General features: G+C 42.6%; 1 protein-coding gene across 1 annotated transcript in view; it reads left to right on the forward strand.

Moving 5' to 3' along the window:
* The window catches only part of LOC102557890 (heterogeneous nuclear ribonucleoprotein M), a 40742-nt gene that overhangs the window by 11986 nt on the left and 11129 nt on the right, over window positions 1-17627 (forward strand). The window contains exons 6-10 of the mRNA XM_014599822.3: window positions 1821-1881; window positions 4167-4268; window positions 6864-6908; window positions 7729-7800; window positions 10011-10109. Coding sequence (XP_014455308.3) covers window positions 1821-1881; window positions 4167-4268; window positions 6864-6908; window positions 7729-7800; window positions 10011-10109 — 379 coding nt within the window. The remainder of the gene's footprint in view (window positions 1-1820; window positions 1882-4166; window positions 4269-6863; window positions 6909-7728; window positions 7801-10010; window positions 10110-17627) is intronic.

Raw genomic sequence — 17627 nt, forward strand, 5'->3', positions numbered from 1 at the left:
TAATGAAGATGTTAAATAATATAGGCCCTAGGACAGAGCCTTGCGGGAACCCCACTGGTGACCGTGCACCAAGAAGATTGATTGGCTTCCGTCAACCACTACCCTCTGGATCCTACCGCAGAGCCATTTCCCCTGCCAGCAGATCATGGTGAGGTCGAGGCTGCAGTTGGCCAGTTTAGCCGAGAGGTGATCATGGGATACCAGATTGAAGGCTTTTTTAAAGTCAAGATATACGTCAATCTCTTCCCCCTTGTCCAGGTGATAGGTCATCTGGTCATAAAAGGAAATGAGATTGGTCAAGCAACACCTACTTGCAACAAACCCATGCTGGCTATCCCTCAGGATATTGCCTTCAGCTAGTCTGTTAAGAATGGCCTCCTTGATGATTTTTTCTAAGACCTTCCCCGGGATAGAGGTCAGGCTGATGGGCCTGTAGTTTGCCGGATCTACTTTCCTCCCTTTCTTGAAGATAGGCGCAACATTGGCCCTTTTCCAATCTTCGGACACTTCACCAGAGCACCAGGAGCTCTCGAAGATCCCTGCCAGGGGCTGAGCTATGATGCTAGCCAGCTCCTTGAGTACCCTTGGGTATAACCCGTCGGGGCCGGCTGACTTGAAGGTATCCAGCCTGTCAAGGTGTTCCTTCACAAGTTCAGCTTCAATGAAGGGCAAGGAATCTCCCTCACCCGGGCTTCCCTGACCCACAGTGGGCAGGGGCATCCCATGGGACTGGTGGAAAAACTGACGCAAAGTACCCATTTAGCAAGTTGGCTTTTTCCCTGGGCATTGGTTGTCAGTTGTCCCATCTAGTTTAGCAGGGGTCCAGTGTTACCCTTTCTTTTCCTCCGGCTCCCCACATATGTAAAAAAGGACTTTTTATTGTCCTTGATATTTGTAGCTAGCTGGAGTTCCATCGCAGCCTTGGCTTTTCTGGTTTACTCTCTGCAGGTCCGGACCAGAGCAGAGTATTCCTCCTTGGAGGTGGTTCCAGTCCTCCATCCTTTGTAGGTCTTCCTTTTAAGACACAGGAGGAAAGGCCTTCTGAGGAAAGGCTGAGGGAACTGGGTTTATTCAGTCTGTAGAAGAGAAAACTGAAGGGGGAGTTGACAGCAACCTTCAACTGCCTGAAGGGGGGTTCCAAAGAGGATGGAGCTGGATTGCTCTCAGTGGTTGCAGATGACAGAACAAAGAGCAATGGCCTCAAGTTGCGGCAAGAAACGTTTAGATTAGATCGGGGTCAGCAGTGTTTCTGGACAGAGTGCCAGAAACACCTACAACCTCGACTTGTAAGACATTGGGCTTCCAGGGGCAGATGGTGGGGGAGCAGCCAGGAACCCAATCTTTGTGATTAGTGCAGCCCTGGTGACTTTCCTGCCATCTGCCCGGAGGTGTGCATGCCAAGCAAATTGCCTTTGCACGCCCCACTCTGGCACCCATGTGGGGGATTGCCTACCCCTGGGTTAGATATTAGAAAAAACCTTTCTCACTTGGAGTGTAGTGAAGCACTGGAAAGGCTACTCAAAAACTGTTGTAAGTTTTGAAGACCCAGCTAGACAAAGCCTTGGCTGGGATGATCTATTTGGGGTTGGTCCTGCTTTGACCTCCTGTGGTCCCTCTCAACCATAGAATTGTAGAAAGCTGTGATAAGGGGCAGAGGATCAGTAGAGTTAGATTTGATCTGCATTCACCTTACAGTATTGAAAGTACTCATGTTGTTTACTTGTACTTACATGTATGGACAGGACCTTGGTAGAGCTGTCAAACCAGCCTATGGTATCATTTTGTATGTGTAATTTAACTGTGTTTAACTGTGTGTTCAGGATGAGCGAGCCTTTCCGAAGGGAGACTTCTTTCCTCCAGAGAGGCCCCAGCAACTTCCCCGTAAGTTCCACTCGCAACTTAAATTCTTAGCTTGCAGTAGGGCAGATGAAGCACTTGAAACATCAGACTCACTTTGAAACAGCTTTGCACAGTTGTCTTGCATTTAGAAAGTTGTCTTTTTTCTGGCATTATTATAATCCAGTTGTGTCTGTATATACAGGTGTAACAGCAGGTCATGCAAGGCTTGCATTTTTTTTTTTTTTTAGTAAGCTGTTGCTGCATGCCTTATTAGCTGTGGAATGAGGCTGAATGCTCTCCAGGTTGTGCTTGAGATGCACTTAAGGCCAATATTTTCTAGCTGAGACTTTCAAAATGTAATGGCTCTATAGCAATATCCTTTTTAAGAAGGAAAAAGAACACATGAAATAAATGAAGCGTACAGGATTTTAAAATGCTCCTTCTATTTAAAGCCTCTTTAACATTCTCTCTCTCCCCCCCCCCCCCCAAAAAAAGACAACCCCAAAACCTGGCTTTCAGCAGCATGATGAACAAGCATTTCAGCACAAGATATTTTTTCCTATATGCTGATCTCTAATTTAATGAAATGACCAGAAATAAAGTGCTACTGAAAGAAGTTCAGACGTGGCCACCTCTTTCCTCCTTACAGTAATCTGTGCTTGGTACCTCAATTATTTTGAGGTCAAGTTCAGTTGGTAGTTCTTCAGCTGGCTCCATTTTGCCTCCTTTAAATGTTCTAGCTTTGTATTTTGGCCTTTTGGCTGGAGTAGGGAGTTTTTGTTAAATTTCTACCATTATGTGTCTATAAAAGTGGTTTCAAGCAGGAAAATGCTGCTTCCTTTTGCAGGATGCTGTTCTTAAATAAGAGGCATTTTGTCCGTTATAACTTCTAAAAAAGGAGTGAATTCAGCCGTGCCTGAAGATCTTGCCATTTTCTAGTTAAAGAAGTCTAAAGATAGATGTGCTGGCACTGGGAAGAACAGTGATTGGTGGAATAAGGGGAACTGTGGTAGCTTGATAATATAAAGATTTTATGTTTTGAAAGGAAATAGCTCTTTTTTTCTCTCTTCCCTAATATATATACTCTTTTCTGAAGTAAAGGGTGATCTGTTTATTACAGTAACCTGGTAAATTGCATGTTCCTTCCTGCTTTCTTCACCTATAGACATGTTGTAACAAATAACAGATTGGTAATCTGTAAATTGTTTCAAACCAATGTCTTAATTGTTTACACCCCCCCCCCGCCCTCCAATTCCATTCGTGTGTATCTCTCAAAGATACCAAACACTGTTTCCCAATAACAGGACAATCTATATTATTTTATATTTTTCTAGAATAATTGAAGTATAGATACCAACATCAACTAGAACCAAGTGGCTTCCAGTATCTTTCTAATAACCTTTGTTCACATGGAAACTGACACATTCAGAACTCCTAGAAAATCTCATGTAGGGGGGCTTCCTGAAAAGGCATGGCTTCTCTTACTTATGCCTGTATGTGTGAACAAGAATCTAAAAACTAGGAAGAAAAATCTGCTTATTAATGTGCTTGTGATCGTGCACACACACACGCTCTTAAAGATGGTGCCAAGCAAGTGTGGGTGGGTGGTGGGGAGTTTTGTTTTTCATGTTCTTTAATACACAGAGCACCAGGAGGGACCCAGTCTCTTTCAGTTGGGGATTATTCAGTCAATGTTAAGTACAGTAAATGTCAAAACAATGTTTCTAGGGACACTGTACCCCCTGTGAAGAAAGAAGTCTAGCTTTCTTCTTGAGCATAAGCATTTACATAAGGGGTAAATGCATGTTATATCTGCTTTGGAGGAGGAGGTGGAGCTGCTGCTCAGGGGTGGGTACACATTGGCTGTCACACTGTTATGTTAGATTTATCTGTAACAGAAGATGTACCAACCATGATATTAACTGCATATTGACTAGGGAGGAAGGTGGTTTATTCTTCTATTTTGGCTGGACAAGGGCAATACTCCGTTAAACGTGGAGGTTTCCCCATGTGTTCCTATGCTCTCTTCAAACACAGGAGATTTGCACAACATGGCTTGTGATTTTTCTTCCTCTTAAGTAATGTTATTTTCCATGTTGCAAGAGAAGTAGTTCTCCTCAGTAGCATCAAGGAGCTGATCCTGGGAAAAATAGCCTGATTTGAGAGATGCTCAAAGTACAAATTGGGGGGCACTTAGAAAATAAAACTTGTTCATGTGTCAAAAATGCAGGCTCAAGGGTAGGCCTCCAGTAAGCCCTGATTTATTCACTTGTTGTTATCTTTACCAAATAGTAGAAATCAATGTTTTAACTGACTGTTTTCTTTAGATGGTCTAGGTGGTATTGGCATGGGATTAGGGCCAGGAGGTCAGCCTATTGATGCAAATCATTTAAACAAAGGCATGGGAATGGGCAACATGGGACCTGGAGGTAAGAAAACTACACACTTCATGGAAGGATTATCTAGCTTCTCTTTGTCTCGTCAATATTATATTGTTCTTTTTAGAAATCCTCTTTTGTGCCCCTCAATAAAAGGTCTCTACTTATGTTCAGGATTGATTGTATAAGTGAAACACTATAGTAATAATGTACAGAGCAAGTCACCTTATATGGCACCCTTAAAGACAAGCCAACATAAGTCTCACCTTATGTAGGTAAATGCCAAAGTGGCTGGGTGACTGGGATTGCTATCATCCTGCAGGTCCTGGGAATCTCCTCGGGCTTCTTTTTGCTGGAGTAGGACCTCAGAAGCTGTAAGTCTTGTGGCAGGTCTAGGCTTCCAGTCCCTTAACTGTTGCAGGCAGGAAGGAGCTGTGAATCCATGGGTCCCCCAGCTCTGAGGCAGGTCCCCATTGGAGTCATAGTGCCTAGAAACAGCACAAAGGGTGAACTGGCAGAAAACTGAGCAGTTGAAAACACTTAATGTGGATGTTTTAAGAAAAAAAAGAAGCAAGGTTTAACTTAACTGGTTTCTTATTTCTGCGCCGCGCTCCCCCCCCCCCCCCCCCCCAAAAAAAATTGAATTGTGCATTTTTCAGGATCACGAGTCTTTTTGATCTCTAAAAAATGCCCAAAGTTTTAAAATTTGTAAATGTTTAAAGAAAGTTCCATTTCTCCAGAACTAAAATTTTTTGAATGTACTTAACCTCTTATAAAGAGAGAAAGTAATATCACCTGAGACCTGATCATGACAGTACTGTAAATCACCCGCTTTCCATGCCCATAAATGAGATACTTGAATTTTATATTTCCAAAAGAGGGCAATTTTAAATCCAGGGGTTTCTAACTACATGTCATAAAGTTAGAATCCAGAACTGGAGTTCAAATCTAGCCTTTTTAATTAAGGGCCTGCCTTTGTTTAAACCCAGAAACAGATTCTATTTAACTAAAAACACTTGTCTTTATGTATTGACTTAGACCACTTTTGATGGAATGCAATACAGTGACTTCCGGGTACATGGTTTGGTACGAAGGATGCTTTTTTTCCCCTCCCCTTTTAACCCATTTAAATCTTTGAGTCTGGTATTTGGTTATTTAATACTCCTGTAACTCTTTTAAGGGCAACAGTCATTCAAGGCTTTTGTCTAATTATCAACTTCTTTTATTTAAAGAGGAAAACTTTTCCCTATAATTGAACCTGAAAACTTGGGGTCAACTTATTCAGGGTCAATTTGTAATATACTGTTTGGTATATTTGAGGTTTCTTTTTTTTGTTGAGTTGCATATTTTAGCCTTTTTTAAAAAGTTTGCCAAATAAATTTGTCGTCTTTGACACTTGGTAACACATTAAGGGTGCTGACAGATGGGGGTGTAATTCAGCTATTAGATAAAAGCGCAAAAAAGCCTGACTAAAGTCCTCAATCTATACAGACATTGGGTGAGCTGGGTCTGACTAACACACTGCCTCTTCTGGGCATGTCCTGGGCTCAGTGTGGAAGCACACTGAGTTTAAAGAGGACCCCCCCCCCTTTTTTTTTTTTTTACGTCTGCAAGCAGCCTAAGTGACTATGTTTGACAGATCATCTGGAGTGGTCTGTCTAGCAACTCTCACTTTCTGGTTTTTGGTTCTTGTGCTCTAGCATCAAACAGAAAACTTCTAAACTCTGTCTTTGGAGACATTTCTGTGAATTGGGTTTATAAAAAATCTTGCATTTAAGTATTTCTATGCAGCAAAGAACAATGATGTTGTAATGTGAATCGGGACACTTTAAACTAGCTTTAGCTAACATACACAGAAGTGAGGATGTGGCAGCAAGAATTTGTTTAGCCCATGTTGAACCTAGGTATAGATTTTAATTACTGGACCATGTCACTGCGTCTTCATTGTATTTATCAATGCTAGCTAGACTAAAGCTAGTGTGGGCAGGAATTCTTGTATGATATCGCTTCTCTGTAGACATCATGTCAGAGATCTAACCAGTTGATTTAGTGTTGGTTTTAATTGGCTTTAGTCCCTTTAGTTGGATCCATCTAAGTAAAATGTCTTGTACGTCAAGACTGGTTTGATTGTTATTCTCTGAAAGGGAAGTGACGCTTAATCTAGAAGTCTTGTTAATTAAAGTTTAAGTCACTTAACTTCTTTTACAGTAGAATGCAGAAGATGCCCAAGGGTGTTGTTATAATTCATAAATGACTTGTGAATTTGTACCGGTTACCCTTGCATCATAACTTTTAATGTGCATTCCCTTTTTAAAATCCATAGTTCTTATTTGCCTGGAAAAGTCAAGTTGGAGAAGACCCATATCTAACTTACTTTGAGAACATCTTGATTTTTTTTTATTTTTTTTTTTCCTGCTGGTTGAGCTTCCTCTTAAAAAGGAGTCTTGCAGTCTCCTCCTCAGTTCTCATATAACAGCTTGTCTGCTCATTGATTACTTTTCTTTTATTTTGGCTTAAGAGTTTAACAGTTGCCTTTTTCTGTAGAGGAACATCGTATGCTTAGCCACCTGATTTGATTATTAATTGCATGTATACAATAATTCTGTCTATATAAAAAGCTTTTTTTTCCCCCCTTTTTATTTTAAGGAATGGGAATGGAAGGCATGGGCTTTGGAATGAATAAAATGGGAGGTACGTTGCTGTGCATCTAGCTTTGAAGTACACAGTTTTCTTGGTACATTTATTAGTCTTTGTTTCCCATTAAACAAACAAGAGTCACTTGGCATCATTACATTTAAATTTAACATTATTTCCAAACAGGATACGCTGCATAAGTTTTAGAAAAGTCACTGTAGTGCTGATTGGCATTGTTCTCCCAGAAGGGCTAGCTCCATAAGTAAAGCACAAGATGCTAAATACTTACAACTGCGGCATCATTTACAGAAGTTATTAGTGCTAGCTGTGGGGACTTCTGGCCAAATTCCATGCAGAAGCAAAACTGAAACTGCAGGCTAGGACAGTTCAGCTTTATATTTTGTCTATAGTCTAAGGAAGTCCTTGCAACTTGTAACCGCTGTAAAAAGTGGTATGGGAAACTTGTGCATGAGCTCTCATAGCTGCTTTGTTCTTGTTAAGTTTACTTTTTTCTATAATGATGCAGATCAGCTAATTCTGGCTAAGGTTATGGCAATTTTAAATTGTTTCCCTACAGGAGTATGTGGATGTAATAGTTGCACCATAACAGCTTATCTGTCACTTGATAGTGCTACAATTGTAAAATCTGTCTATACCCTTAATGTATACCAATTCTGACTCTATGAAGTAGCCCCCACCTTCCAAATTACACCTTTCTGGGATGTCATTCTGCATGTGGCAAATGTTCCTTGAATATTCCTACCAGTATTATGAAAGAGTAAACCTAGTATAACTCATCCCTGTCCACTGTAGTGGTTTATTTTGGAATTCAGTTTTTAATTTTTACTTGCATTAAAAAGATAAATATTTATTTCAGGGATGGAGGGTCCTTTTGGAATGGAAAACCTGGGTCGCTTTCCATCTGGAATGAACATGGGCAGAATGAGTGGTGAGAAATTATCTACGTTATAGATGACCAGTCTGTACAATAGACAGGATATCTCTGTTTAGAATTTTCAGAAATTACTTATTGTAGTGTTATAAGGTCTTGAGTCTTCCTGAATTGCCATCTCCTAGTTAGGAAGTACTGATTTTTAAAAATGTTCTAGAAAGTAAATACTGTGTTAACGCTTTCAGGAAACTTACTGGGTTGCTAGTAGGGGTGCACTGATTTAAAGATTTTTTGGGGGCCAATACCAATGGCTGACTTACTAATGAATCATATCGGCCAGTACTGATTCACTGCCCATATGCAAGCCTGGCAACTTGGAGAGCAGTGTCTGGTTGGTAAGTCTGTTGGGAGGGAAGGAGGCTGTGGGGAGGGAAGGGAGGGACAGATTGAGGCCCTCATAGTGAGGGGAGGGAGTTGGGGCAGGGCCTGGGACTGAACCTCAAGCAGCTCATTGGAGTGGGGAGGGCTATGGTGAACTTTGGACTGGTTCTAGCCCACCCTGTAGCTCCCCTCCCAGCACCATTTCCACCCACCCTAAGTGCAGCCCTGGCCCAACCCCCTGGGAAGAGCCCAGTGCTGTGCCTAGCCTTGATCCTGCAGCAGCAGCCCACCCTTGCCCCACGTGCAGATCTGGGGGGCATGCGCCCCCTGCATGCTTCCCCCAGGGATGTGCACAGTGGCAGGAACTGACCAACAACCCCCCCCCCCCCCCCAACCCTGGTCCTTCCCAGATAAAGTGCTCACAGCTCTGCCTTGCACCCCACGCTGCCCTGGTTGTGCAGTGTTTGCCCTAGCCCTGCTCCCTCCCTCACCATGGGGGACCTCAATTCCCCCCACCCCCCCTGCAGACTCACCAGCCAGGCTCTGCTCTCCAAGCTGCCAATAACATAAATTTTCCTGTTCATCAGTGCTGATTGCAATATAGACTAATGTATCGGTGCACCTCTAGTTGCTAGCTTTCCAGAAAATGGCTGGCTAGGGCATGAAGCCTCATTTGTTCATTTGATGTAACTTGACTTCTATTAGATGAAGGCATCTTCTTAGATAAGACTTCACCTTTCTGACCAGAACATAATGGGGAACACTTAGTAGTTGCTTTTATAAGAATACTGTACAAATCATTTATTCATTGGAATTTGGATTTGCAGCCTGGATTATTATTATTTTTTATTTCACTGCTATGAGTTTCTCTGCACAGAGGTTGAGATGGACTATTCACAGACTTTTCACAAAGTCATTTCACAATTGCAAAGAAATAGGTGTACAAGAGTGTATCCTGGTAACTGAGGCAGACAAGGTTCCTTGGGTGAATTTGATATCTTTTATTAGACCAACCCAAATAGTTGGAGAATATTTATTAAGCAAGCTTTCGGGTTTAAAAACCCTTCGTCAGGCTAAGGAAGTTTCAGCAGTTGGTCTGTGCTCTTCCTGGATGGAATGAAAAGGAAACAAGCCAGGGGCTGGGCTGGAGAGTCAGTTGCCAGGCAGATTATAATGCATCAAAAATCCAATGTCTATGTTTAGTCCATGATCTCTAGTATCTAGGAGGTTGATGAAATGGAGCTCATAGGCTCGTCTCTGGGAAGTGTTGTGTAAGTTTCCCTTGAGGATCAGGACTGAGAGATTGGAGAGAGAGTGGGCTTTAGGCAATATTTTTATATCTTTGGGACTTCAGTTTAAAATACAGGAAGCTGAGCATCCTTTCTGGTTGTTTGCTGATTGATGCTTTTTTGGTATATAATCATCCTAAAATGTCCAGAGCTTTTTTTTTACTAGTTTTCTTAGGAACATGAACTCTAAATTCTGGAAAAAATATTAGCCTTATGGTGGGACAATCTAGAATAGGGATAATATACCACCTAACTTCAGTTTGGATCCTAAATGTATTGTTAGGATCCTCCAGGAAAGAGAAGCTAGAATACTTTTGAGATTTCAGAAGTAGAATGCCGTGTCTTTGAGACAAGACACCTTGCGGACAGTTTAAATTTCTAACTTCTTAGTGGCCAGAGGCTGCATGAATGGAGGACCATGGCGCCGCCCTCCCACCCCCCTCAACCTCCCTAACTGCAAGCTCCCCCAGCACCATGTGAGCAGGCAGTCTGGTTCCCCTTGCTGTATGGCACAGGGAGACGTGAGGACCTCCGTACTGTGATACAGGCTCTCTCAGCACTATAGGCTGCATTGCACTAACTGATGTCTTTCTGCAGAGATGGATCGAGCAATGGGTGGAGGATTTGAACGAGACTTTGGAAGGAATGAGATGGGGATGTCTCGTACTTTTGGAGATGCCCTTGAAAGAGGCATAGGTAAGTAAACTGGGCTTTGTAACAACTTGTGCATCCCAGAGCTGTGCCTGCAACAGTTAGAAGCTGTGTTATGAATAATCTTTTCAATGGTTTGAGGAAACTTTTAGTTATATTTTCTGAGTAAAATTTGTTCATCTAAACCAGTGGTGCCCCACTGGGCTCGCGGGTCAAATGAGTGGTGCCAGGTCTACCTGTGGGCCCCATCCAGCATGCAGTGCTGTCCAAGCTGGGTTTTGCTGCAGCTGCGTGGAAACCGCTTGACCAGCCTGATTCTGCATAGCTGCATCCAGCCCTGGACAGACTATTCCTGTGCAGTTGGAACAGGGCTTGGAAATTTAGGCAGTGGGAGAGTGGTGACAATGTTAATTGCTGCTGGTCCCCGTCCCTCCTCTTCCATTACCACCACCACTAAATTTGTGGACCCAGTGGAGAGACCCTCAGGCCATATTACATGACTCTGCAAAACAGGGGTTGTGCACCCCCGATTGAAAATATTTTAGAACCTTGTCTGTTGATCAAGCCTTGCGACTGGTAGAGGAGACTGACAGTGATGCTATACAGGGAGTGAGAAATTTCATACTAGAAGACCACAGGTCATAAACATTGTCTTAATTTTCACTGCAGTTCTTCCACTAGGAAATGGAGGCAGTGAGGAAAGTTCTGCCTGATCAAAAAAAAAAAAAAATCAAAGCCCACATGAAGATCTATAAACATAGAAATTAGGAAAGAGAAAATGTCCCAGTCTCAACTGCCACTATCACAAAAACATGCACTAACAGCTTGAGAGATTCTAGTACACAGACTTTGTAGGGGAGGGGATTAGGGAAACCTCATGTTGCTATATAAACGTAAAAATCCAGATTTGCCACATCTTCCAAAAACATGCTTCATAATGAGACTCCTTAAGAAAATACAGTCAACCTACAGATTATGGAATAACCTTTGAGACAACCATCTGAATGTTGAGCATCTAAAATATGTAATAGTGTCTGTGTCTCTGTCGATCCAGTATCTTTTGTATTCTGTGAGTGAGTTCGTTAGGGGATTTTGCTGAGCAGCACTGATTTTTGGAAGGCTGTTTTGCCTCTTGCTGAGAACTGAACCTAAATAGGGAAGTGATGCTGCCCCAGGCTATAAAAGAACAGTTGCCAGTGACTATTGGGAGAGAGCTAAAAGGAGCTTATGAGGGGAGTTTGAGGTAGTTCAGTTTCAGGTTTTGTTTTTGGGGGGGGGCGGGGATGTGGTGCTTTTCCTCCCTGTTTCCTTCCTTTTACTTTGCTACTAGGGTCTTGTTTCCCCAAGGGTTTGCCTTCCTTTTTATTTAAAAGAAAAAGCAGGGGGGAGGGAGCAAAGGATGACAGCTCTAGCATCCATGGAGTAATTTTCAAGACTGGGGAAGTGAGGATGACTGTGTAATCAGTGGGATGTATTTCATCTTTGGGGTTGCTCTGTAATGTCAGCTACATGTACCTGAAGTGTTGCCTGATGGTGCTTATGGAGAAGTTGATAATCAAGAGGCTGGTAATACAGCTATTAACAGTAGTGGAGTTCAGACAGGATTTTGAGTAGGTGATGGAAGAAAGCTGAGGCAAGATCTGCACGTACAGATGAGAGGTCTCTGAAGCCTAGCAAGAAAGATGATTTTTGATGGACACATCAGAAGAGGGAAACTTAGGAACAAGTGACTAAGACATCAATACAAAAGAGTGCAAGGGTTAACATCCTTTTGCTGGTGTGGGCTGGAGCTTGCAACCCAGTCCTAGTTGTTGGCCAGAAGTCTACGTCCCTGTGGAGCAGGCAGCTGCCTGCGCTCTGCTGCAGATTCCTGACTCTTGTGCACTGAGGGAAGCACAGATACAGTAGAGCAGTAGACTTTGCAGTGGAGAGGCTGCATGGCATGGCACGGCACATCTCTGTCCCCAGGCTGGATCAGACATCTTTGTAGGCCTGATTTACCCCATGTGCCATGCATAGGTTGCTGACCCCTGACTGAGCAGGGTGAAACAACCAATTTATAATCTCTATATAACGAGAGATGAAGAGGAAAAATGCTTAAGATCTAATGATGTGATAGCATAACAGTAAAGAACAGCCTGTTCCAGTCGAGGGGAAGAGAGAATGAAGCTTAAAGGTGACCTCATTTCAGGAAGAATGAAAGAAGCATCAAGCTAGATCAAAAGACATGATTAACTGACAAAAAGAGCAAAAGGAAAAAGATCTGAGATGCAGGCACCAGGAAAAGACAAGTTTGTATTATTGGGGATTGAATCCTATAAGGGTCAGACAAACCAGCCACAAGGGTTGACCCAGGAAGCAGGAGGATGTGTTGTCTGCCAGGAGTAAACTCATGAGACATAGGCTGAAGAGGATTCCTATGAGAACAAGGAACAATACATTAATTAATCATTTTTCATGGAGCTACAAATTATACGGCCATATAATCTCTGACAAGAATAAAGACAGCTGTATTAGGCTGAGGAAGGTACTTCAAGAACTAGAAGCTCAGTTGATCCTCAGCTGTTTAATTTCCTGTTCCAAGAGAAAAAGGGAATAAGCAGGACAAGATAACTGAAGATGTATAACCCAAGGAAGCATGACCACTCTCCAGCATTTGTAGCTAAAGCTTTTATCTTCTAGAGATGGGTTCCATTTGAATAAGGAAGGAATAAGCAAGATAAGAGAGGGTGGCCCAAAAGGAAAGGACACCAAGGCATAGAAAGACAGTGGAGGGCCAGACAATGACTTTACTGTATTTACTTTAATATAAGATGACCCCCCCCACCCTTTTTTTTTTTTTTGGATATAGGAAACTATATCAAAAGTCAAGGTATGTCACATCCACTGCTCTCCCCATATCCACAGAAACTGTCATTTCATCACAGAAGGCTATCATGATTTCACCTTGGTAAATCCATGCTGGCTGTTGCTGATCACCACCTTCTTTTGCAAGTGTTTAGAAATGGATTCTTTTAGGACTTGCTCCATAACTTTTCCAGGGACTGTAGCTAGTCTGTAGCTGATGGGTCTGTAGTTTCTCATATCCTCCTTCTTCCATTTCTTAAAGATGGACACTATATTTGCTCTTCCAATCATCTGGGACCCCTCCCAGTCGACATCTGTTTTCAAAAATAATGGCCAGCAGCTCTGCTGTCACATTGACCAACTCCCTTAGCACCCTTGGGTGCATTGTGTCCATGTGGACTTGTACACGTCCATCTTTTCTAAATAGTTCCTAACCTGTTCTTAGGAGATGAGCTCTGTTGGCTGCTCAGCTTCTCCCCAAGCTGTGCTGCCAGGTGCAGTAGTCTAGGAGCTGACCTTGCCTGTTAAGACTGTGGTGAAAACGGCAGAGTACTTCAGCCTGTTCTACATCTGTCACTAGATTGTCTCCCCTGTTTGGTAAGAGACCCTAATATAGTTCCTTACTTAATTGTGAAAACGCTCATGATTTACTATATAGTTCATTGGCCTGGATGCCAGCAGTCAGCAGTTTCAAGCCATGATGACTCCATAGCTCAGCACTGCTCAGTATGTATGTATTCCAGATCCAACCCACCTCTGTGCAAACAAATGAGCCTTGTGCTAATTAGCCTTCCGCTCGTGACAGGACGTAGGTGTTTTTGTCATGAGTTCTGGGATCCTCCAATTATGTGTATGCAGTGCAGGGCAGTCTGGTCCAGTTTCACCACATGGAGGGCAGGGCCACAATAATTATTTGTGACAGGCTAAGTGGGGGCCAGCAGAAGGATTTTAGGTAAATTGTTTGGGACCTCGTTTCATGATTGCCAGACATTTTAAGGCTAGTGAAGAAACAGTAATAATTGGAAACGGGGAAGAAAGGTGCAGCTTAGCTGTGGCAGTGAAGAGGAACTTGAAATGTATTTCCTATGGTGGCTCACCACGACTTGAAGACTCAGGGTTGGGGGAGTGGGGATTGCTCAGAGAGCACTACCATATATCTTATTCAGATGGGCTACCCTAACCTATCTTTGTGGTAGATTTCCATCAGCGCATGTGCCCACTATGGGCCATGTGTTTTAGTTGTGCTTAGTGTTGGCTGCATTTAATTAACTTCACAGTTGGTTTCTGCTACTGAGCACATGCTACTTTTGGCAGCACTTTAATGATATGCAATATATTTAATGAAGTGTCTTTGTATGTGACACTAAGATGGGCTTTTTTCTCTATGTTGATTGTGGGGGGAAATAATTTGTCTTGTATTCCAGTAAATATGGTAGCTAGGAACGGAAATACTCTCATGTTCTAGTTGATTAGGTGCCTGGGCAATAAAATGGAAGAACTGGAATTCGTGATGTTGGATCCAAAATGAGGCATTATAGTAGCAGTGAATGTATGGTGGAATCCTAGCTCCAACTGGAATGCAGATATTGATGGGTGTTGAACTGTTTAGGTAGTTTAGAAATAATAAAGGTGGCAGCAAACAGAGGAGGAGTTTTGTCTTGGAGATGCTGCGAGGGGAGAAGAGGAGTAGCTCAGCAGTGACTGAGGAGTCTTTTCTGGGAGCTGGTGGTCCAAAGACCAGAAATACTGAATTCTGATTTGTGTTGTCTGTGTGTTTGACTTGTGCCTGTTCTGGGAGTGACTGCTTGGTAGGGTTTTTGCTGACAGCTCTGTGTGGAGTGGTTTTCTTTAAGTGGTTGGTTTGGCTAATTGAGGGGTGGGGCCAGGCAGCCCCTTGCAGACAGAGAGGAAGTTTGCCTGGGGGTTGCTTTTTGTCTGTGTTTTTTTTGGTTGTCTACAATCTAGATAGCCCCTATAAGAGGCATAAATGGAGACTGAATCAGCAGTTATTTGCCTGGGATGTTCCATGTTTGTGTTCCTCCCAGAGAGTTGAGACCATTTCTTCTGCACCAAGCGTGAGATTAAGCTGGTGTCCTTCTTGGAGGAAAAGATTGAGAGGGTTGGAAGCATAGGTATCCACCTTGAAGCTGCTAGAGTGTTCAAAGAGCATGGAAGATAAATGGCAGCATGTGAGTGCTAGAAGGAGGGTCTCCAGAACTCAAAAATAAGACTGAAGTCAGTAACTGCTTTTTGCATACTGTTGTGGAACAACTAAAGAAAAAGCAGAGGTGAGGACCTCAGCAGGTAAGAACTAGAGACACAGCAGTCCAGAGAGCAGGAGGCGCAGGGACCCAGGGATGGGGATTCTAAAGCAATTGCATCAAGAGGGAAGAAAAGAGCGATGGGAATAAAAGCACCAATTCGTTATTTGGATCTGGGGTCCTGGGAAATGTGCTGTTTGCCTGGAGCCCATATTCAGTATGTTACAGAAAGACTGCCAAAGCTCATCCATCCTTCAGGTGACAGTACTATCAGAATGACACTGATCAAATTAAAAATCTTCCTAGTCTCCTCCAAGGAGATTTGTGGCATAAGTGGTGTTCTCATCAGTCCTTCCAGTAGAAGGAAAGGGCTCAGACAGGGATGATTACATCATGCAAGTAAATGTACAGCTGAGATGGTGTTGATGTGAAGGTTTTGGATTCTTTGACAGTGGAAAGATATTTGAGGGGGGTCATTAATGATTGCTATCAAAAGATGGAAGCCACCTGACCAGAACTCGAAAGAGCATCTCTGGGCATCATTTGTCCAAACTAGTAAAGAACTTAAGCTAGGTTCCAGGGAGGGGAACAAAACCCTTCAGCTACAGAGCAACCAACCAGAGGGGAGAGGACTGGAAGAAACTTCTGCTCAACTTGGGGAAAGGTCTAGAGCCCAAAAAGAGCAACAAGGGGTATAAAAGGAAACAAGTAGGTCAGAATGCAGAATGTGTCTGATTGTATGTGTACAAATGTGAGGAGTATGAGGAACAAATGAGAAAAGATGGAAGTTGTGGCCTGTGAAACGAGCTGTGTTTTGATTGGTATCACAGAGAACACCAACTCCTGAGGGGTACAATCTGTTTCAGAAGGACAGATTTGAGAGCGAAGGTGGTGGTGTCACCTTGTCTATGTGTTTGACACATGTTCCCTGTTCAGGAGGAAGAGGGTAGCGGATCAGAATGTGTTTGCATGAAGAAAAAAAATGAAAGGCGCAGTAGTGATCTAATCATGGGGATTTGTAGTATATTGCCAAGTTGGGAAGAAGAGGTGAATGATGCAGTCTTCAAGGAGGTGACAAAATTATCCAAAAATTATGAAATGATACTGATGGGGCATTTATATTTTCCGGACATGTGTTGCAAAATGGTGCAGCCAAACATAATGTGTTGAGCAAGTTGCTAATGTGAGTGGCGGACAACTTGCTATTTCAAACAGTTGGATACAACTAGGGGGGTCATTTATCTTGGATATAGCCTTGACTCAGTAGGGAAGAATTAGTGGAGGGTGTGAGGATGATTGAAAACTTAAGAGGTGGTGATCACAAGATGATAAAATTCATGATCCTGAGACTGGGAAAATCTGAGGTCAGCAGAACTAAGTTGCAAGATTTCAACAAGGTATATTTCAACCAATTCAAGGAGATGATAGGCATGATGCTATGGGAGGACAGGCTAGAAGATAGAGGCCCAAGGGGGCTGGCAGCTCCTAAATGGCACAGTATAGGAATCTCAGCAGAAAACTATTCCAGCACAGTGAAAGTACAAAAGGAGAATGCCAAGAAACCAGTGTGACTGCACAAGGAGTTTCTAGGTTGTCTCAAAAGGAAAAGGATAATGGAATAATGGGCAGATCATCAAGGAAGCATACCAGGAAATAACTTGCAGCGACAAAAGAAGGGAGGCAAACATTTAAAAAAATGTGCTATCCCTCACATTTTGTGAAGTAAAGGAGAGGGTCTTTAAATATATTGGAGTCTTGTACCTTTGTTCAGGGTTGGACCAATCACAGTGCTGGGGTCAAGGAGGAATTTTACCCCGTGATCAGGTTGGTAATGGCCTGTGAGGGTGGTTGCCTTCCTCTAGAAAGGGACATGAATGGCTCTCTCTAGCTGTCTTGGGCAAAATTTAACAAACAAGAAAGATGTCGAAAGTCATCTCCCCCATACTTTACCTGTGGCAGGTTAGGGTGCTGTGTGTTATAGTTGTGTGGCGGGTTAATTTTATATAGTTTTAGTAGTAGATTAGAGAAGAATCTGCATGGAATGGTTTGGATATGCATGATTCTGTCGAGCAGAGTTTTGGACTAAACTTCAAAGATCCCTTCTAGCCCTACTCTTCTATGATACTATGATTCTAGATTTCAGGAATATAAGATGTGATGGTATAGAAAAAATAGAACCTGTTTCAATGAAAAGTATTAATTGGAAGGAATAATAAAGGACTTTAAAGAAATTATTTTGGGGATTTGATCTAGACCCCCAGGTTAGACTTGGAAGTGGCTAGGAAATGGAAATCTGTACAAAGTTTTGGAGACTTCAGTAGTGGAAATGTATTAATTAAAGAAAGCATTGGAGAAATTGAAATAGATTTAGATACAAAGTATGCTGCCAAATAATGGTAAGGTGCAGTTTGGTGATTTGGATTAGTTAATAGGTGATAACTGGCTGGATAGAAAC

The sequence above is a fragment of the Alligator mississippiensis genome, chromosome 16 (genome assembly GCF_030867095.1).
Source record: "Alligator mississippiensis isolate rAllMis1 chromosome 16, rAllMis1, whole genome shotgun sequence".
In the NCBI taxonomy this organism is placed as follows: Eukaryota; Metazoa; Chordata; order Crocodylia; family Alligatoridae; genus Alligator; species Alligator mississippiensis.